Source organism: Elephantulus edwardii, unplaced genomic scaffold (genome assembly GCF_000299155.1).
Source record: "Elephantulus edwardii isolate Elephantulus edwardi_28Jun2011 unplaced genomic scaffold, EleEdw1.0 scaffold00090, whole genome shotgun sequence".
Lineage (NCBI taxonomy): Eukaryota > Metazoa > Chordata > Mammalia > Macroscelidea > Macroscelididae > Elephantulus > Elephantulus edwardii.
Genome location: NW_006399840.1, coordinates 5,919,585 through 5,941,905, shown reverse-complemented (window position 1 = coordinate 5,941,905; position 22,321 = coordinate 5,919,585). Strand labels below are relative to the sequence as shown.

At 37.2% G+C, this 22,321-nt stretch overlaps 1 protein-coding gene across 3 annotated transcripts in view; it reads right to left on the bottom strand.

Annotated features, from left to right (window-relative positions):
* The window catches only part of KCNK2 (potassium channel, subfamily K, member 2), a 453,725-nt gene that overhangs the window by 163,947 nt on the left and 267,457 nt on the right, over window positions 1–22,321 (bottom strand). For all 3 annotated transcript variants that reach the window (XM_006890556.1, XM_006890557.1, XM_006890555.1), the window contains exon 3: window positions 16,762–16,879. In XM_006890556.1, the coding sequence (XP_006890618.1) occupies window positions 16,762–16,879 (118 nt within the window). The remainder of the gene's footprint in view (window positions 1–16,761; window positions 16,880–22,321) is intronic.

Below are 22,321 nucleotides of genomic sequence, written 5' to 3'. Positions count from 1 at the left end.
CTGAGAAAATGAAAACAGGCACAGAGATTTGTATATCATTGTTCACAGCAGCATTATTCACCATCACAAGAACATGGAAACAGCCCAAATGTCCAATCACAATCAAATGGTTTGAGAAGTTATGGTACATTCACACACTGCAGTATGCAGTAGCAATGAACTTTGTAAATAAACCAATATAATAATAAGAAGAATATATTTTTAATTTTCTAGAAGTTTGCATAAATATATGAAGTGTATTTTGTTTTTGGAATAAATTCTTGAGCTCATCTAAGATGTGAATGACTAAAAAAACTCTCAAAATCAATGCTATTGAGTCAGAACGCATAGCTTACCCTCCAAATGGTTTCCAGGGCTGTAAATTGCACAGGAGGAGCAGCCGATATATTCAAACTGTCAGCCTTTGAGTTGGCAGCACAAACCCCCATCCTCTAGGTTCCCAGCTCATCCTCAGTACCCAATAGCCCAACCTCTTTACACTATATTATCAGTTTCTGGTATATCTTTGCTATCTCACTCTGTTTTCCTACAACTAAAAAAAACACAAGATATAAAATCTCAATAACTTGAGGAAAGCAAAATCTGCCCCACTCTGGAAAATATCACCCCCTTAACAGCTCTCAAATCTCTTTCCCACATCTCAGTCTGCATGGCTATGAGCTCTCAAATGAGTATCTTCTGGACTAAAGCAACACACATTTGTAAGAAAGTATTCAATTTTTTCATCCTGGATGTTATAAAACTATATGTTAAATTATTCAGCTTTATTATTAATTAACAATGATTTTGCACTTCAGACTGCTGAATCGCTGGTATGTAATTAACCTTACTACTGGTAAGATATATTTTGTCTGAGAAACAATTTAAAACATAAGTGTGCATGAAGATTTTTGAACGACAAGAATAGATGCTAATAACTTGAGAGAGGGTTCACTAATTAATTTGAGTGGATTGGAGAGTAGTGGAGAATCAATGATTCAGACCATCTTCCAGTGCTAGACAATACCAGAATCAGATATTGTTGATATCAAGTGCCATCAACTTGGTTCCAAGTCATAGCAATCTCATGTACAACAGAGTAAAATATTACCTGGTCTTGTACTACCATGACTGTATTTGAGACCACTACTGTAGTCACTTTATTAATGCATTCATTGAAGGCTGTTATCTTTTTAAATAACTTCCTATCTTTGTTGTTGTTGACTGCTGTGAAATCGAGAAAGACTCATAACGACTCTATGAACAAAAGGCCTGAAGCCTTTCTATAACTATCAACATTTACCCAAGTTCATAGTTTCCAGAGGCATGTTGTTTAGGATGTGGATGTTACATCTGCTTCCAAATCTGTATTAAACTGGGAGCCCCACCAAACACTGTCCATCATGTGTAACCATTATGGCATTTGACACCCCAATGGCACAATGTTCAGCATCACAGCAATCCCAGCTTACCTCTATACAGTATATTGACAGAAGAGTGCTGTACAACTTAGAAGAATATATAATAGCAACTGACTTTTAAACACAAAGAACCTAAGATCTCATTTACTCTAAATAAGAGGCTTAAATAAAAAACAAAACCCTAGTATAGTACAGTGTTGCTGTTATGTGCCATTGAGTCATCTGCGATGTAAAGCGACCCTATGTAGAGTAGCTCTGAACCCATCCCTGTCCTGAGCCAGTCTCACTAATTCTGACACACCAACCTGCATTGCCCCAGATACTATATCAATCCATCTCATTTAGGGTCTTCCTCTCCTGCACTGTCCCTCCACCCTTCCAAGCATGATGTCCTTCTCCAAGAACCAGTCTCCTGGCCATGTGCCCAAAGTATGTGAGACATAGCTTCAAAATCCTTACCAAGCATTATATCCATTCCATGGATTAGTTCTTCTTAATGCCAAGACAAAAGCACATGAGATTAAGTCTTGTCATCCTTTCTTATAAGGAACATTCCAGCTACACTTTTCCCAAAACAAATTTGTTTGATTATCTGGCAATTCATTCTTTGCTGGCACCATAATTCAAATGCAAAGAGCAAAATTACAAATTGTAGAAAAGTAATCCCTTACATTAGCAGATTGATTTAAGGAAAATGCAGTGAGATTGTCAACGTGGAACTGGAAAACACCTTCTAAAATTATTTGTATTTTTAATTGCCTGATATTACTGTAACTTTCCTTGGAAATGGCTTTCCAACGTTTAGTAAACATGCAATTCCCTAACAGCCAAAAGACTAGTGAAATGCCACAGAGTTATGAGTGAACTAAATTAATAAAATAGCACTCAACACTCAAACCTAGCTAGATGATATCATCCTCTAAGAAAATGCTTACTGTCAAATTCTACACCATAGCTTCAAAGCCATTCATTTTCAAGATCAGGAGATAGCTTCAAGAGGTCACAAGACTGAACAGAAAACATTCTTTTACAAGTACGCCTCATCTAACAAAAAGGAATACTATATTCCCTGATGAAAATATGTAAAAGGGTTTACCATTTTCAATACAATCTCTGTGATGCAAAAGCCCCTCTCTCTCTTTGTATGAATTTTAAAGTATCTCAATTTATTGCTCTTGATTCAGAAATTATTCACTGCTTATGAAACTCCAGTGGTTTTTAGGGAAGCTGTAAATTATATAGAAAGAAACTGTTCCTCTTTTTTCTGTGGAACCTCTGGTGGATTTGAAATATATGAAAAATGCTGCCTTTAGGTTAACAACACAACTCCCTAAAGATTATGCCATTAGTTGTCGCTGTTGTTCTTATGTGTTATCAAGTCATCTGCAATTCAGTGACACTATGTACAATAATAGCCCTGAATCCTACCCTATCTTGGCTCAATTTCACTGTCTCCAACACATCTACTCATTACCTCGGTTACTGAGCCAACCCATCTCATGCAGGTCTTCCTCTCTTACTCTGTTCTTCTACCCTTCCACGTCCTTCTCCAAGGGCCTGTTCCTCCTTGCAATATGCCCAAAGTATATCAGGCAGAGCTTCAATATCCTTGCCTCCAAGGAGCAACTTGTTTTCACTCTCTCCAGGCCAGACTTGTTTGTTCTCCTGGCAATATGTTCAATGCTCTTCTCTGGCACCACAATTCAAAGGCACTGATCTCTCTTCTACCCTCCTTAATCATTGTTCTGCTCTCTGATGCATAGAAAGTAATTGTGAAGACCATAGCCTGGATCAGGCACACCTTAGTCTCTAGACTGATACTGTTGCTCTTCAGTACTATGGAGAGGTCCTTGACAATAGATTTTTCCCAATGCAATTAGTCTTTTGATTTCTTGATTGTTGGTGCCAAAAGTATTGATTGTGGAACCAAGCAAACTGAAATTCATACTATCAATTGGTCCAGTGGGGAGAATCTGTTTTCTAGATATTGAGCTTTAATCCATATGGTTGTGTCATCTGCATAACACAGGCATAAGTGCAATCCTGAGTTCCTCCTGAAGACTTCCTTCAATTCTGGTGCCACATTTCTCCTCATAAAGTCCCGCCTGCCGAATGATCTGTTCCATACATAGATTGAAAGAGTATGGAGGTAGAATGCATCCCTGTCATACACCTTTTCTGATTTTTTGAACCACACAGTGTTTCCTTGCTCTTTTCTGATGTCTGCTTTGTGGTCCAAACATAGATTTCACATGAGCACAATTGCAGGTTCCGAGATACCTGTTTCTTCTTAAGTTTAGCCACAATTTATTGTAATCCACACAGTCAAATGCCTTTTCATAGTCAATGAAACATATATATATATATATATATATATATATATATATATATATATATATATATATATATATTCCTCTAGTACTCTCTGCTTTCAGCCAACAATCTAGCTAACTTTGGCTATGATGTCCCTAGTGTCATTGCCTCTTCTAAACCCAGCATGCATATCTGGCAGTTCTCTGCTGAAGTACTGTTCTGGTCATTTTTGGATAATCTTCAGCAGGATCTTGCTTGTGTGTGATATTAATATTAATGTTTGATAATTTATCTTTAATCTTAATTACTTGCCAAAATTATGCTACATCTATAATTTTTTTCTTTTTATTTTGTCATTTTTCTAATCAATTAAACACTATATCAAACTGTATAATCAATCTGAGGTAATTTTCACAGCAGCTTTAGTAATTCCAAGTAGGGAAAACACCAACATACTAAACATGCAAACTAAATAAATAGCTGAATGCAATTTCTACATTTGAGTGGTAAAAAAAACGCAGAAACCAAAAAAGAGTTCTTTGTGAATACAAAAAAATGTTGTTCCAAACTAATGCCTTTCTTAAGAGCTGTCACAATATTTAGAATCTTATTAACTCCAGTAATGTCTTTGTTATTTACATTCTGACACCAGAAATCATAATGACAGAATAATAAAAATAAGCAAATTCTGATTCTTGTATCCAAGCTTGTTTTCCATTGAGAAAAAATGTTACAGCATTTGAGTATCTTGAAGACTTGGTGAAAGAAATGAGGCTGGAGACTGAATGATAGAGTATTGAACAATTACTGGAACAGATAAAGGAAAGGACTATCTGAAAGTAACGTGTGATTAGGCAGTATATGTAAGACAATTAACAGTATGGAAAAAAATGTACATCACAAAGTGAACTGGAGGAGGGAGGAAAATGTGCATCAGTGAATGAAAGAAATTCCAACCTTTGTGTAAACTTTTGTAAAAGTACAATAAAATATTAAAAATCATAAAAGGACATTTACACATAAATTTCACCTAATAAACTAGAGTAATCAGATTCCTTCCATCTGTGGAAAGAGCTGATTGGAGAAATTCAGTATCAGCAGTCAACACAGGGCCAGGTAGTCTATGGCATAAATTGGTGTGCAAACATAGTAAAAAATGCCCAACCAGGAGAGGATAAAATGGACAAATGAGATTTTCTTAATATAAAATCACTATTTGCGTAAATGATTTTCTCCAATACGGTGTAATAAAAAGGACTGGGAAAATATTTGGAAACAGTATTTCAGGCAAGCATCTTATAAGTTTACAGACTATTACGAAGCATTAAAAAATGACTAGGTCAATAACTACATCAACAGAGAACTGCCAGAAAAGCTGGATTTATAAGAGCCAATGGCATTAGGGATATCATTGTTGATGTCAGTTTGGTTTGGCTCAAAGCAGAAAGTACTAGAAGGATTTCTCTTTGTGTTTCATTGACTATGCAAAGGAAATTGATTGTGTGAATCCCAACAAATTGAGGCTAACATTGAGAAGAATGAGAATCCCAGAACACTTAATTGTGTTCATTCAAAACCTATACCTTGACCAAGAAGCTGTTGTATTACCAGCACAAGGGAACATTTCATAGTTCAAAATCAAGAAAAGAATGTGTCAGGGATGTATTATTTCCCCATACTTTTTCAATCTATGCGCAGAATAGATCATTTGGGAGGCTGGACTTTATAAAGAAGAATACGATACAAGAATTGGAGAGAGACTTATCAACAACTGTTATGCTAATAACACAACCTTGCTCACTGAAACTGAGGTGCATTTCCTACAGAAGATCAAGGACTGTAGCCTTCATTATGAATTGCATATCAGCATCAAGAAACAAAGATTTCACCATGAGGCCAATAGGCAGTACCATGATAAATGGAGGAGAGATTGAAGTTGGTAACAACTTCATCTTGTTCAGATTCACAATCAACACCTTTGGTACCAGCAATCAGGAAATCAAAAGAGTAATTGAATTGGGAAAATCTGTTGTCAGAGTCCTCTGCAGAATGCTAAAAATCAATGAAGACAGTTTAGAGACTAAGTTGTGCCTGATCCAAGAGACTAAGGTGTGCCTAAGCCAAGCCATGGTTTTCGCAATTTCTTGCTATGCATCTGAGAGCTGGACAATGAAGAAGGATGACAAAGAATAATCAGTGTCTTTGAGTCATAATGCTGAAGAAGAGTACTGAATATATCATAAATTGCCAAGAAAACAAACAAGTCTGTTTGGGAAAGGGTAAACCATGTTGCTCATTGCAAGCAAAGATTTTAAAACTCTGTTTCACATATTTTAGACGTTGTCAAAAGGGGTAGTCCTTGGAGAATGACATTAACTTAAAAGAGCAAAGAGTCAGTGCAGGAGAAAAAGACCCTGGATGAGATGGTTTGACACAGTGCAAACAATAAATGTTTGAGAAGATGTGGAGAGATGGAAAATCTTAGACACTGCTGATGAGATTGTAAAATTGTTCAACCACTCTGGAATGCAGTTTGATATCTCCTTAAAAAGCTGAACATGGAAATCACAATGACCAAGCTATTCTATTGTTAGTAATATACCCCCCAAAAAATCAGAACTGAGACACAAATGGAGATATGTATACTTATACTCATAGCAGTATTCATAATACCAAGAAAATGGAAAGTCCAAATGCCATTAACAAACAAATGAACTGAGAAACTATGGTACATTCATACAATGCAACACTATGTAGCAGAAAGGAACAATCTCATAAGATATTATACATCATGGGAAAGTCTAGAGAACATTATGTTTAGTGAAATCACTCCATCATATAAAGATAAATATTGCATAAGACAACTACTGTGATAATAGGAGGATAATTAAGCAAGATTTGTATAAGTGTTCAAAATGGAGAGGGGAAGTAGAGAAAGGGGCCAAATAAGGAGAGAGGAAAAATCATCAGGCCAGTTAGTGTGAGTGCCTAGAAGGGGTGAAGGAATAAGAAAGATTCACTGGGGACTTAAAGAGATGATCTCTCCAAGTTGAGAATGGGTAGTTTCTTTGTATTTTTACTGAGATGTTTAAAATGTTGAAGCATATTATATGAGGTGTTAATAAAACAAATATATATGATTTTTTTTAAAAACCACACCCAAATAGGGTGAAGGGTTGACTATTGAACACACCATCAGTTACTCATGTACAAGTTCAAACTGATGCTGAAGAAAATGAAAACAAGTCCATGAGAAACAAACCACAATCTTGATTGTATGTATGCCAACTAAATTAAAAAATCATCTCAAGAACTGATTTGGTATACTGAACACTGACGACCAAAGTCTAGAAGAGTTGTGGAATGATAGCAGGAATATCATCCATGAAGAAAGTAAAAAATCATAACACAGATAGGAAATAAAGAAAAGACCAAAATGGCTATGAAAAGAGACTTTGAAACTTGTACTAGAATGTAAAGAAGCTAAAGCAAAGGGAAGAAATGCTGAAGGAGCTAAACAGATATCAAAGGGCAGCTTGAGAATATAAAGCAAAATACGGTATGTGTTGAAAGAAGTTGTTGTTGTTGTTATGTGCCGTGGAGTCGCTTGCAACTCATAGCGACCCTATGTACAACAGCCCTAAACTCCGCTCTGTCCTGTGCCATTCGCAGTGTCTCTGACACTCCCATCCCAATTATCCCAGTCACTGAATCAGTCTACCTCATAGAGGGCCTTCCTCTCCTGCGCTGTCCCTCCACCCTCCCAAGCATGATGTCCCTCTCTAAGGACCGGTCTCTCCTCACAACATGTCCAAAGTATGTTAGACAGAGCCTCAGAATCCTTGCCTCCAAGGAGCCACCCGGTTTAACCCTTTCCAGGACAAGTGAACTTTGAAAATCTAAAGGGAAGAACATGCTCTGCATTTCCCATGCTGAAAGAAGGGAAAAATCATTTCAAGCTTCAGGTTCCACTCCTAGAGGATTCTAAGGAAAAATCTTGGAAGAAAAACCATCATGCTTGGAAAGGTGGAAAGTCAGGAAAGGAGAGGAAGACACTGAACCAGATGGATTGACACAGTGATACTAACAGTGGACTTAACTTTGTCAGAGATGATGAGGATGGCACAGGATAGAGCGCAGTGCAGACCCATTGTTCATAAAGTCAATAAGAGTCATAGTCAACTCAGGGGTACTTAATGACAAAACCAACTACCAAGTCCAACAGATGCTGGCCCCTGCTTTTGTTGCTAACCTTGCCTCTTCTTTCTGTGCTCCTTCCCCCAGCATCTACACGAACAGCCACACCTATATTCTGTGAACATTCCAAAATCATTGCAATTACTATGCTCTTTGTCAGAACTCCTCTTCCCATTTCTCTTTCCATATCAAAATTTTTTTACCTCTTTGGTTTCAGCTTAAATACTTCCTCCTCAGAAAATTCTTTCCAGACTGGCCTTTTTTTTTTTCCCCTTACATTCTTTTTTTAAAATTTTTATTATTATTAATTTTAATAAACATTTATAGAGGTTTTGGATTTCCGAAATTCATTCATTGCCACACTTTTCTCCCTGCCCACCCCTCCCCACCAGTTCGCTCCCCTCTCCGAAAAGAAAAAGAAAAAAAATTCCTTCATTGGTATACAATTCCCCCATCCCTTCCCCCACATCCTCCACTCCGAGTACACTTTTCTACGCAACCTTAATTCTGGATTCCTGCGTTTGCTCTGTCTCCATCATTGATCCTCCATCATCTTATTGTGTGAACTTCTTCGACGTTTCTTGCTATTTTCAATGGTGTTGTATATTAATTTGTCCCATTGTTGACAATCTCTTAAATAACAGTGAAGGGGGAATCTGTTCAGCTTGTGTTTCTAGTCTGGATGAGTGAAGAATGAACAGATAGATATTAAAGGGAAAATACTAACTAAAAAAAAATCCTCATGTCATTGTTGTTAGTTGTCATCCAGGTGGCTCAGACACACAGAAACTCCATGTACCACAGAACCAAGTCATGCCCAGTCCTAAGTCCTCTACGTAAGTATTAGTGTGGTCTAGTCCTCTGTTAAGGAACTCTGGTGGCTTAGGGGTAAGGAGCTATCCTTTCAATACAAAGTCACATATTTCAAATTCACCAATCGCACTGTGAGACAAAGATGAGAAATCCCTACTTGTGAAATTTACTGCCTCTGAAAGCCCAATAGAGGGCTTTCAGTAGAGTCAATGAGATGCAAAGAGACATTCTTCTGGTATTCTGTTTTCAGGCAGGATCCATCTGACATCAGCCTTAATATTCCTGATGTCATTACCTCTTATAAATCCAGCTTGAACTTCTAACAGTCCTCTCTCAAGTTCATTCTTGAATGAGTGAGTCATTCAAGAAGATGGACTTTATGAAGAAAAATGTGGGATCAGGACTAGAGGAAGATTGATCAAAAACTTGTATTATGCAGAAGTTGCAATCTTGTTTGCTTAAAGTGTACAGGACTTGAAGAGCTTAGTGCAGAAGATCAAAGACCACAGACTTCAACATGGATTGCAAATCAACAACAAGAAGACAAAAGTCCTCACTACTGGACCAATAAGCAACATCATGACAGATAGAGCAAATACTTAAGCTATCAACGATTTCATCTCTCTTGGATTCATAGCAGTTAGGAGATTCACTTGGTACCAGCAGTCAGGAGATCAGGAGATACATTGCATTGGACAAGTGTGTTGTCAGGGAGCTCTTTAAATTACTGAGGAGCAATGATATCAATTTAAAGACTATGATGAACCTCATTCAGGCCACAGTCTTTTCCAGCACTTGCTATGCATTTGAAAGCTGGACAATGAATAAGGATGACAGAAAAATAATTGATGCCTTTGAGCTGTATATGGTGTTGGAAAGAGTACAGACTATCCCACAGACTACCAAAAAAAAATCCACAACAAAACAACCCAAACCCCAAACAAATATGTATTGGAGAAAGTGTAGTCAAAATGCTCTGAGGCCAGGATGACAAAGCTTTGTCTCATGTACTTTGGGTATGTTACTAGAAGAGGCTATTCCTTCAAGAGGGATATCATGCTTAGAAATGTGGAGAGTCAGCTAAAGAGAGGAAGATCCTCAATGAGATAGGCTGACACAGTGAGTGCGAATGTAGCTAAAATGAGGCTCAACTGTGTCAGAGATGGTTTGGATGGTACAGGATAGGCCAAAGATGAGACCGGTTGTTGATGAGGTTGCTATGCTTTATACATGACTCAATGGCACCTAACAACAATTTTCAAAAAGTAGATCACCAGGCTTTATCCTAGTCTGCTTTAGCCTGGAAGCTAAACTCTGTTCCCCATGGGTGACCTGCTGGTATTAGAGATATCAGTTACTAAGCTTCCTGCATCACAGCTATATACAAGTTATCAGAATGCAACAAGCTGACAGATAAGTGGTGGCCCTAACATTATACAATGTAAAAACTGATAATCACATTAATTTCCTTAATAAGTTCTATGAATACAACTTTATAAGCAAAGTCTATTAATTAAAATCTTGCTACCTAAATATGGTCTCTTCATTGTATTATTCACCAAATCAAAATTGACAAACTAAAAAACATCATGTTGACCAAACACTTGATTGTGCTTATGCAAAACCTAGACTTGGACCAGGAAGTAGTCCTCAGAACAGAACATGGTTCCAAATCAGGAAGGGAGTGCATCAGGGATGCATTCTGTCTCCATACCTTTTCAATCTCTATACAGAGCAGATCAATCAGGAGGCTAGGCTTTATGAAGAGGAATGTGACATCAGAATTGGAGGAAAAGTCATCAACAACCTACATTATAAAGATGACACAACCTTGCTTGCTGAAACTGAGGAGAACCTGAAGTGCTTGCTGCAGAAGTTAAAGGACTGTCATCTTCAATATGGTTTGAAGTTCAACATCAAAAAGACAAAGATTCTCACCACTTGTCTGATTGGTAACACTATGATAGTTGGAGAAGAAACAGGTTGTTAACAGTTATAGTTTGCTCAGCTCCACAATCAACACTCTTGGCACCAGCAGTCCAGAAAAATTGCATTAGGTAAATCTACCGTCAGGGGCCTCTCCAGAGTACTGAGAAGCAACTATGTCTGTCTAGAGAATAAAATGTGCCTGATTCAGGCCATGGTCTTCAAAATTACTTGCTTTGCATCAGAGAGTTTGGCAATGACTAAGAATGACAGAAGAGGAACTGACACCTTTGAGTTGTGGTGCTGGAGAAAAGTCTTGAACATACCATGGACTACCAAGAAAACAAAGAGGTCTGTTTTGGAGAAGGTGAAACCATGTTTCTCCTTGGAGGCTAGGATTTTGAAGCTCCATCTCACATAGTTTGGGTATGTGTCCAGGAGGCATGAGTCCTTGGAGAAGGACATCATGCTTAGAAGGGTGGAGGGACAGACGCAGGAGAGGAAGACACTGGATGAGATGGATTGATACAATAACTGGGGCAATGAGGGTAGATGTGTCTCACTGAAACTGGCTCAGGGCAGGGCAGGCTTCAGAGCTGTTCTACGTAGGGTCACTATGAGGCACAGGCAACTCAACAGCACATAACATGTTGACCAGTCCATTTCACCTTATGATGATGACTCATGGAGACTCCACCTTCACAAAAACAGATCACTACCCTTTCCTCCATAGTGCCACTAGGTAAATTCAACACCACAAAATTTAAGAATCTAAGATTGCAAACTACCTGTACCAATCAGGGACCTTTTTCTACACCAGGGCTTGTGAATTCTTACTTCTAAATATTTCAACATTTCTTTGTGCATTTATCTTTCAACACAATCCCCTGTCATCCCAGTCAATAGTTTTGTTCCTTCTGCCTGGCACACTATATTATAAATGGCTACAATAGCCTCCTAATTGCTCTCAGAACTCTCAGTCTCTATTTACACTCTAGCTGATAAATGCATCTTCTAGTGTCACTTTAACCCAATCCTTCACCTCCTTAAAATTCATGTCCTAACTCATTATAGTACTTTAAGAACCCTTAAACATCAAGTTACATTATATTTTTTCATATCTAAATCAACCAGCAGCTTTTCCCATTATTGCCTTAAACAATTCTCTCATCTGATTAAACACTTACCTTCCTAGCACTCAAATAAATTGAACTCATTCCTCTCTGTATTCTTGCTTAGCCATGTCACAGACTGAAAAGCTTTTTATCACTCCATCAGTATAAACCAACACCTCTTATTTATAGTTTAAATTCTGCTTCTCCAAGTAAGCCTTTCTTCCTCATTCCAGTCCATTTCAGGGTTTTCTCCTCTTTTTCTGTATTCTTCTAAGACTTAATGAATAGAGATGACAGAAGAAAAAAACTAACTCCTCTGAATTGCAGTGAAGAGTAGTGAACATCCCGTGGAGTGCCAAGAGAACAAGCAAGTCTGTCTTGGAGGAAATGCAAACTGGGAGGTCCTCAAGGACAGTGAAACTTCATCTCATGTGCTTTGGGCATGCTGTTAGGATGCACCAGTCCTTGAGAAAAGACATAATGCTGGGAATGGTGGAGGGCCAGAGAGAGAGAGAGAGGAAGACTTTCAGAAAGATGGATTGACAGAGTGACTGTAAAAATGGACTCCAGCATATTAAAGATAGTAAGTATAGAACAAGATTTAGCTCTGCTGTTCATAGGGTCATTGTGACTCAGAGTTGGTTTGATGTCACCTAAAAAATAACAATATAGGGCTTACACTTTCATATGATGTGATTTTACAAGACTTTTCTCTGTTAATCTTATTTCATATGTGTAAAGTCTACTTCCCATATATGACTGTAAGCAGAATCTGTCATTTGCTTTATGTTGCTAGCAGTTGTCAGAACTAGCAATGATACAACAAAAGTCACTTAAGTTGACCAGATTTACAAGGTCCAAAGGATGAATACTTTCAAATGCAAATAACTGTTTAGACAACGATGGGATTCCTAAGCAAGCTGTAGTGGTTCTTATCACCCAGCTTTCCTACATGGGTTGTTCATACCTGGAATGCTCCCTTTATACCTTCAGCCGTCTGCTCAATTCCTGACTCTCTTTCCAAGCTCTGCTGAAACAGCATCTGCCTTTGGAAAGGAAGTATTCCTTGTCCCTTCCTCACTCACCCACCTACCTACCTTAATATCCATCTTAAGTGTCCCGCATATAAGTTCTGATTAAATGTATGCCATGCTAAGCTGTAAATGTCTCTTTACCAATTACTCTCCTTGACCAGTCTTCAAGTGATTTGAGGTAAACGGGTACAAATTTTTATCATTACATTGGTAGACCTATAGTGTTTTATTTTTTTGTTGAATAGATAAATGAACAACAACAAAAAGTACCCTTAGTAATGCAATCTGCTAATAAGTTAAGAATTTCATTTCATAGGATTCAATTCCACTGCAGATTAAGTTTTTTAGTTAATCTCTGATAAGTCATCATCATTTATGACTACATATTTTTTAATACCAAGAATTACTAAAGATCCATTATACACCATGCACGGAGAATAGAGCAAAAACTCAAAATTCACAGAAGGTCCACCTCAGTGGGACAGATGACAAATTTTGCTTCAACTAAATTCTACTCAGGGTTCTGAAAGGTAGATTGAAGTGATAAACCTGACAAGAGATAATGCAGGTTTAAACTGGTTTAAATGGTGAGCAGTAATTAAACTCAGGGTCTATTTTAAAGGCTCTGGCAGCCTAGTGGCAAGAAGCTGTGCTGTAATCGTGAAGGCATGCTATTCAAATCCACCAACTGCTCTGTGGGAGAAGGATGGGCAATCTACTGCTGTGTAATTAACTGCTTCTGATAACCCAGTGGAGGGTCAATTTTGGGTTAGTTCTGACTTGGCAGTACACAAAAGCAACAGGTAGAGACAACAGAGTTGGCTGATGAACTAAAAGTTAGGCATTCTTGAGAAAAAGAGTGAATGTCATTATAGGTATAGAATGATATTTGGGAAATGCATGGTAGGTATTATTCTGAAGATAGATGCTAGATAGATAGATAGATAGACACATAGATACATAGATAGATATAGAGACAGAGATATATTTATTGTTATTGTCATGTGCCATTGAGTCAAAATTGACCCATAACTGACCCGCCAGCAGGTTTTTAAAGAATTAAATCACATGGAAAAGATTTTCCATTTTTCTCCTGCATTATGAGAGAGAGAGAGAGACGGACACAGACAGAGAGATACAGAGAGAGACAAAGATAGCCCTGAAATGAAGTCTTCAATATTAGCATTATGAATGTTTTGCCTAGCCAATTTACCTTAGGATATTTCCAAAAACCATAAGGGTCACTGTGGCTTCACAGGCAAATCCATAAAACTGAACTGAAACACCCTCAACAACTACGACCAAACCAGCTTCATGTAGCACTGCCTGTACCAGACATCCTATAAAAGCCACTGCAATTATTTTTTCCCAAAACTCTCCCAAATTCTGTTTTCAAATGACTCATGCAGAGCAGCTAGTGTTGGAACTTTAAACTTCTATTATTGCTGGAACTATTCAAAGTTCACACAATTATTATTAGTAGTAATACACAGAATTTTAAAGAATAATGATTTGGATGTTAATTACACACTTACGAAGTAGACAAAATAGCTTACCCTCTGTTCTAGATTATAATCTAGTCCAAAGTAAAGCCTTGATGCAGGAATAAAAGGTCATAGAGTAAAAGGTCCCTGTGTGTGTGACCCAGGATGACTTAATCCACCTATGGCCATAGTCAGAGCTGGAACTGTCTACGATTTGGGCTGCCAGGCAGCTACCTAAGCAGCCCACATAATCAGCTACTGTGTTTAATGGCTGTAATTTGGGGTAATGCTGGTAATAATAGTTTAGGGGTTTTTTTTCATGCATTGAAGTATATGTCTGCAAAACGTACCGAACCAAGGGATTCAAAAGAATGAGACTGTTTATAAACATACGGTACAACACTAAGTCTGTATAATGACTGAGTCTCTTGCAAAATTATTTAGTGGTAGTCAGGATGAGCTTTTGGGTTTTCCTTGGGCAGCAACAAATCATTCTCACTCAGTCTGTGTGCCTATTTTCCCCCCTTCCTGACTCTAAGCAGTTTACACAAGAAATAGTTAATTCCACATTTGAAATGGCCAAGATGTCTAAGGTCCAAAGGCAACCTGTTATTATGGTTAGAAATCAAGGTTGCCATTCTTCCAAATTTTCACAGCCACACAATTTTTGACCTCCGCAAAGGAAATGTAGGGGTAAACATAGTTCCTTGACCTCTTAACTGAGACAAAATCAACAAATGAAGGTATTTCACTGGCAAGTGGCCCAGGACAAAGAAGTACTATGGAAAATTCATATAATGACAGGGTAGCCTCCTTTCACAGGGAGAGCCTCAAGTGATAGTCCATCAGTTAAGTGCCCATGAATTCTCTTATTTAGGACTTTGATGAAAAGTATTGATTTGAAAACTTTGCATTTCATCAATACACAATCATACTGAAGAATAGAACTGAAATTTGCAGAACACAAATTCATTTTCCAAAACCAGAAATTAAACTCACAAGAGGAAATCTCATCCTAAACACATGCAGAGGAAAAGAGCTCCCTTTTGTGCAGATATTTCTTCATCTATAGATTCTTCCCATTGGTGAAAGCCAATTTACTTCCTTTCTTTAAAAAGAATAAGTCAAGCATCAAATCATTCCCAGGAGTAGAAAGGCTGTGTTGCTGTTGTTTGACTCACAGTGACCCTGTTTGTCAGGGTAGAACTGCCGCGCACTATTTTCTAGGCTGTAATCTTTGTGGGAGCAGAACATTGAGTCTTGTTCCCATGATGTGGCTTGGTGGGTTCAAACTGTCAACCTTTCAGTTAGCAGCAGAACACATAACCTTCTGTACCAATGGCCACCTAGGCTCCTTAGGATAGTTATAACTTTCTGTAGAGCCTCACAGTCTTACAAACATCATTTACATCCTCTGGCGATTTCTTGGACACTAAATGACTGACTAGTGGAGCAAAGGACATCTATCTGCATTCATTCTATTGCCCAGAAAGATGTTGCATAAATATATGGTTGAGTATTAAAAAGAGACCATATTCCCTTGTTGTGTGCCATAGAGTCAATTCTAACCCATAGCAACCTCATGTTACAGAGTAGAAAATCCCCACAGGATCTGTCGTGGGAGAAGGATGTCTCTCCCAGTGTGATTATCTGCATCTGTCAACCCAGAGAGGGTCAGCTGTGGGCTGGATCCAACTCAATGGTATACAACAACAGCAACAACAACATTTATGTAAGTAGACTTCCAGTTCTTTCTCCAATGACATAGTGAGTGAGTTTGAACCAGCAACTTTTCACTAAGCAGCCAAGTGCTTTGTTACTGTGTCACCAGAACTATTCATGTTTTAACTCTGTAACAAATAATACGATTAAAAAGCAAAACAGCAATGATCTAAACTTATAATCCTTTTTATCCCATATGCATATTTCAAAGCTAATATTCTTTTGCATCTGTGCTAATAGAAAAACACAGTGTACAAAAGGCAAGTCCCGAAATTATCCCAGTAAACAATCATATAAGGCTAGGTAAAGCTAATTGAAGTGTAGAATTAAAATTTACAAACTGAAAAAGATGACATCAAACAAAAACTTCATGAAAAGAATATTAAAATTATACTCAAATCCATTCCTGATTTAGAAAGTCAAAGGTGTGATAAAATTTAAAATCACTTGCAGAGAAAAGCCTATCATTTAAGCCATTTGTTGGCATCCCTATCATTAATCAAATAACTCAACCATACTGTTCTAGTGTTTCATATCTATTTGGAATTTAGCTAAGTGTTCAGAAACAGTAAATAATTCATTTCCATCATTCCTTTGTTCAAGTACTTAAAACCCTCATTTCAAAATCAATTTGCTAAAATTTAGTTTTCTATCTTCAGTAGATCATTTTGACCAAATGTTTATTTTCAAAATCAAACAAATGAGATTTAACTCACAAACTTTACCAAAATAAAAAGCAAAATAAGTTGTCTCCTACCTATGGTTGTAATAACAGTGCCAGCAAAGAAGAAGGAACTTCCCAAATCCCAGTGACTGATTTGATTGGAGGTGTTTCCTAAAGGTATAATGCCTGCGTTTATTGCTGCCACTATTTGCTGCAAGTTTAAAAAGAAATGTATCAGTATACATGAATCACATGGAAACATCAAACAGCATTTATTTTGCCTCAGAAAGGACGGATCAGATGAAGAGAGCTAGTTTCTAAAATTTTGCTTTTCCATTTAAAGCATACAGTATAAGTAAAAATTTACAACAACAAATTCAACAACAGTTAATTATAAACAAGCTGTATTTTATACTGGTGGATGAATCCAAATAAAGCTTACAGTCTTGCATCAGTATGCATTCAGATCATCATCCACTAATATGTCAGACACCTATTGGAATTGATAACCAAATCCAGGGAATATTTTCTAATTATATAACTCCAAATAGTTAAATTTTCCGATTGTAAACTAAAAAGTCACTTCATTTAAAAAAAAATTAGTATTTTGGAAGTGCTAATCATTTCAAGTTTTAAACAAATGTGTCTAAGCCTAGATAGGTGCTTACTGTAAAGACCATTTATCAGAAATGTGCAATAAAAATAGTCTAAGGTGAAAAAAATAAAAGCGTCAGTAATTCAAAATTGAAGTTAAATCAGTCAATCTCTGCTTAGATTCTAACACTGTCTACAGTTCTCTATGATGGTGGGAATCTCTCAGGACATTTAGATGCAATTAATCAGTCGACAATATTCATTTAGTGAGGGACCTCTGGTGGTCTAGTGGTTAGAAGCTGTCCTTCAATCCCAAAAGCACACGGTTTGAATCCATTGTCCTCTTTGTGGGAGAAAGATGGGAAAATCCCTTCTCGTGTGATTACCTGCCTCTGAAAACTAGCAGGAGGGTCAAAGATGGAACGGTTCCACTACAGCAGTCCACAACAACAACAATAGTGAGCTGTGGTGTTGGAGAAGAGCACTGAGCCTCCCATGAACAGCCAAAAGAACAAACACATATGTCTTGGAGAAGGTGCAGCCAGGGTGCTCCTTGAGGACAAAGGCGATCAAGAGAGGATACTACAGAATAGGGCAGGGTTCCAATCTGTTGTTATCAGGTTTGCTATAAGTCTTACTCAATTCTATGGCATCTAACAACAACAGGATCTGTAATAGAATTCTGGTGGCCTAATGGTAAGGAGCCACACTGCAATACCAGAAGCAGGCAATTCAAATCTAGCAGCCACCCACAAGGGAGAAGAATGGGCAATCTCCTTCTGCGCAATTTATTGCCTTTGAGAACCTACTGGAGGGTCAGCTATGACTCAGTTCTGACTTGACAGTACATAAAACAACAACAGGACCTATAGGCTGTGTCAGGACATTTTGGAGAATAGACTGAAAGATAGCATTTAATCTGTTCTTTGAAGAATATGTCATTTTACCAAGGAAATTAAATCATCAGAATTTGAGTGGGTGGAGGAAAGTTAGAAGCACAAAACTTAAAAGAATTGTGTTAGGGGAAATAAAAAAAAAGTGTTGCTTAAAAAAGAGCTACAGATTGTAGGAGATGCTTCTAATGGTATTTTAGAAATCCTTATCATTTAATTTTCAGATATTATTATTGGAAGGAACATCATTTGTTAGATAAGAAAACAGAAGATCAAGAGGTAAAGGAGGTTGCCTCAGTTCTATAACCCAAGGGCAAATGGTCAGTTACTTCCCTCTGATAATGAAAGAACTAACCATGAAGTCACTACAAGTGGGAAGACAGGAAATCCTGAGTTGAAAATGAATATGAAACCTCATTTCAAAGTTAGTATAATATGCTTATCTGCCTTAAATTCATTCTTCAATAATTACAAAATTTATTGAATTGCATTGCTTGACTTTATATGATCACTTTAAGAAAAAGTTAGGAAAAGATAGAAAAGCATGCTACAGTTTGAGTTGTGTCCCCATCAAAATGTGTGCTGTAAATGTCAATTTCTATACTTGCAGTTATAAGCCTATTTGAGAATGGGTTTTCTTTGTTATGTTAATCAGACATGGTTAGTCGCTATTAGCGCAAAGTGTGTTTTGAGTAAATCTTTTTTGAGACAGAAAAAGAACAGACTAAGCAAGGAAGCAGAGATGGTGGGAAGAGACAGATGACCCACTGTGTGAAGTTCATGTAGTCAAAAGAACAGAAGATAAAAAGACAAGGACCATCTACCTGAACCAACAGACATAGAACCTTCTCCTAGAGCCGGCACCTTGAATTTGTACTTCTAGCTCCCCAACTGTGAGATAATAGATTTTTGTTTGTTCAATCCACTCTTTTGTGGTATTTCTGTTACAGCAGTACCAGATAATGAAAACAAGCATAAAAAAAGATAATAAAACTTTACATAATTACAAAATATAGAGATAACTGGTGAATACACTGAAGTGTAAATACTCATGTGGTTTGCTACATTTTCCCCATGTTTATAATAGTGAAATGTGCATACTGGAAATAAAAGGAATAGAGAGAAAAGCACACCCCAGAATATTGAAGCCAAAATGTCAGAAGTGTCCAAAACAATGGAGGGACAAAAAAGTAGTAAGCTGGAAGACATAAATTTTAATTGGGACATACTAAAAGTAAAATCAGAGCAGATGGAAAGAAAATAAAGAAAACTTCAGAATCACAACATCAAAAGGAACCTTCCACAACAGGATGGGGACAAAGAAAGCACTGAGAAAACTGTGGAAGAGGAATTAAAAGACAACTTCCCAGGTATTATGAAGATCTAAGAAGTTTACACTCAAGTAGCTCAAATAGATACAACTCCAAGAGAAAAACATCAAGTCATGTCATAGTCAAATATTCCAAAAGCAAAGATCAGGATAGAACACTAAAAGCAATTCAAGAAAACAGAAAAACACCTATAATGGAGAAACAATTAGATTAAGTTATGATTTCTCAGCAGAAACCATGCAAGGAAGAAAGGAATGGGTTGGCATATATAGAAGGTTAAAGGAAAATAACAGCCAGCTGAGCATCCTATACCCAGGAAATCTGTTTATCAAATATGAAGGAGAAATTAGGTAATTTGCATAAAAGCAAAAATTTAATAGAATTTGTGAAAACAAGACCAACTCTACAATAAATTCAAAGGAAACGATTTACACATAGACACCAAAGAAAAGAGGATGAATTATAATTACCAGAAAAAGTAGAAAAAGCAGCACAGCAACACGGCAGTGATAAAACCTGGCATGTCAATAATCACACTTGTTGTTGCTGTTATGTGCCATCGGGTCACTTCCAAATCATAGCAACTCTATGTACAACAGCCCTAAACCCTGCTCTATTCTGTGCCAATCTTATTGTCTCTGACACACCCTTATTACCACAGTCACCGAATGAATCCATCTCAGAGAAGTTCTTCCTTTCTTTCACTGTCCCTCTACAAGGACTGGTACCTCCTTCCAACATGTCCAATGTATGTCAAATGAAGCTTCAAAATCCTTGCCTCCAAGGAGCAGCCTGATTTCACATTCTCTAGGACAAACCTGTTTGTTCTCCTGGCAGCCCATGGTATATGTTCAATACTCTTTTCCAGCACCACAGTTCAAAGGTATCAATTCTCCTTCTATCATGCCTAGTCGATGTCCAAATTTCTGATGCCTAGCAAGTAACTGTGAACACCATGGCATGGACTGGGTGTACCTGAGGCTCCAGCCTGACATCTTTGCTCTTTATTACTGTAGAGAGGTTCCTGACAGCATATTTTCCCAATGCAATTTGTCTTTTGATTTCCTGGCTGCTGGTACCAAGAGTGCTGATTGTGGAGACAAGTATACTAAAGCTGTTAACACTCTCGATCTCTTCACCATCTATTACGATGCTGCCAATTGGTCCAGTGGTGAAAATCTTTGTTTTCTTTATGTTGAGCATCAATCCATACTTAATCACACTTAATGTGAATTAATTAAATATACCAATCAGGAGAAAATGAATAGCAGAATAGATTAAAATAACCCCAAAGTTCATCAATATGCTGCCTTCAAGCGAAAAGACACATCTAAGAAATGAGGGAAAAGAACTAAAAATCAAAGGCTTAAAAATATATACCAAGAAAATGGTACCCACAAAAAAGGGGGTATGACAATACTAATCACTGATAAAATAGACTTCACGATGAAATCCACCACAAAAGGTAAGAAAGGGTATTGTATAATTTAAGGCACAATAGACTAAGAACACCCAACATTGGTCAACATCTACACACCAATTTATAGGCCTCAAAATACATGAAATAACTATTAACAGACTTGAAAAAAAGAAATATACAGTACCACAATAATGGTAGGAGACTTTACCACACCACTCTCACCAAAGGATAGATCATCTCAAAATAAACTTAACAAAAATACAGATGATCTAAACTATGCAATCAGCCAACTCAACCATGTAGACATATCCAGGATACTAAACTCAACTAAAAGAGAATTTACTTTCTTCTAAAGTACACATGGTATATTCTCCAGAATTCATCATATTTTAGGACATAAAACAAGCCTCAACAAAATAAAAAACAATGAAAAATATAAAATACTTTTTCAGACTACAATCCTGTAAAACTAGAAATTAACAATAAAGGGATAAAGTTCATAAAACCCTCCATATGGAGGCTGAATAACCTTGTTAAAACAGAATTGGGTTTAGAAGAAATAAAAAAAATTAAATAAAAATGTTCCTCAAAACAAATGAAAGTGAAAACACAACATATCAAACTCTCTAAGACACAGCTAAGCCAATCCCCAGGGGGCAGTTCATAACAACAGGCAAACACATAAAGAAGCAAAACTGATAATCTAACCCGTCACCTCCACCAAATAAAAAAAAGACAACAATCTAACCCCCACAGCCTCTCAAAGAAAGAAAATTATTTGATTACAAGGACGGGAGCTGAAATCAAGGAGATAGAAAACAGAAAACAATTAAAACTATCAACAAGACCAGGAGATGGTTCTTCAAAAAAGTCAATTAAGTTGACAAATCAATGGCAAACTTAACAAAAGAAAAGAAAGAAGACACACATAACCCAATTAAAAAATGACAGAGGTGACAAAACAGAACCATATGACACTGAATTGATAGTATCAGGGTATTAGGAAAAGTTATACTCTGATAATTAAAAACAAGGCCACGGGAATTTACAGCATATCAACTGACATAGTTCAAAAAACAGATGCTGTCTTAGATATTCTCATCAGATTGTGCCAATAAATTTGGAGGACACCTACCTGGCCAAATGGAAGAGATCTATATTTATTCCTAGCCCCAAAAAAGGTGACCCAACAAAGTATGGAAATTATCCCACAATATCACTGCTATCACACACAAGCAAAACCCTTTAAAAGACTAGAGTAATACATTAACAGAGAACTGCCACAAATACAAGTTTGGTTTAGAAAAGGCCATGGCACCAGAAACATTACTGCCAATTTCAGATGGATCTTGGCAGAAAGCAGATAGTTGTTGTTATGTGCCATCGAGTCGCTTACGACCCATAGTGACCCTATG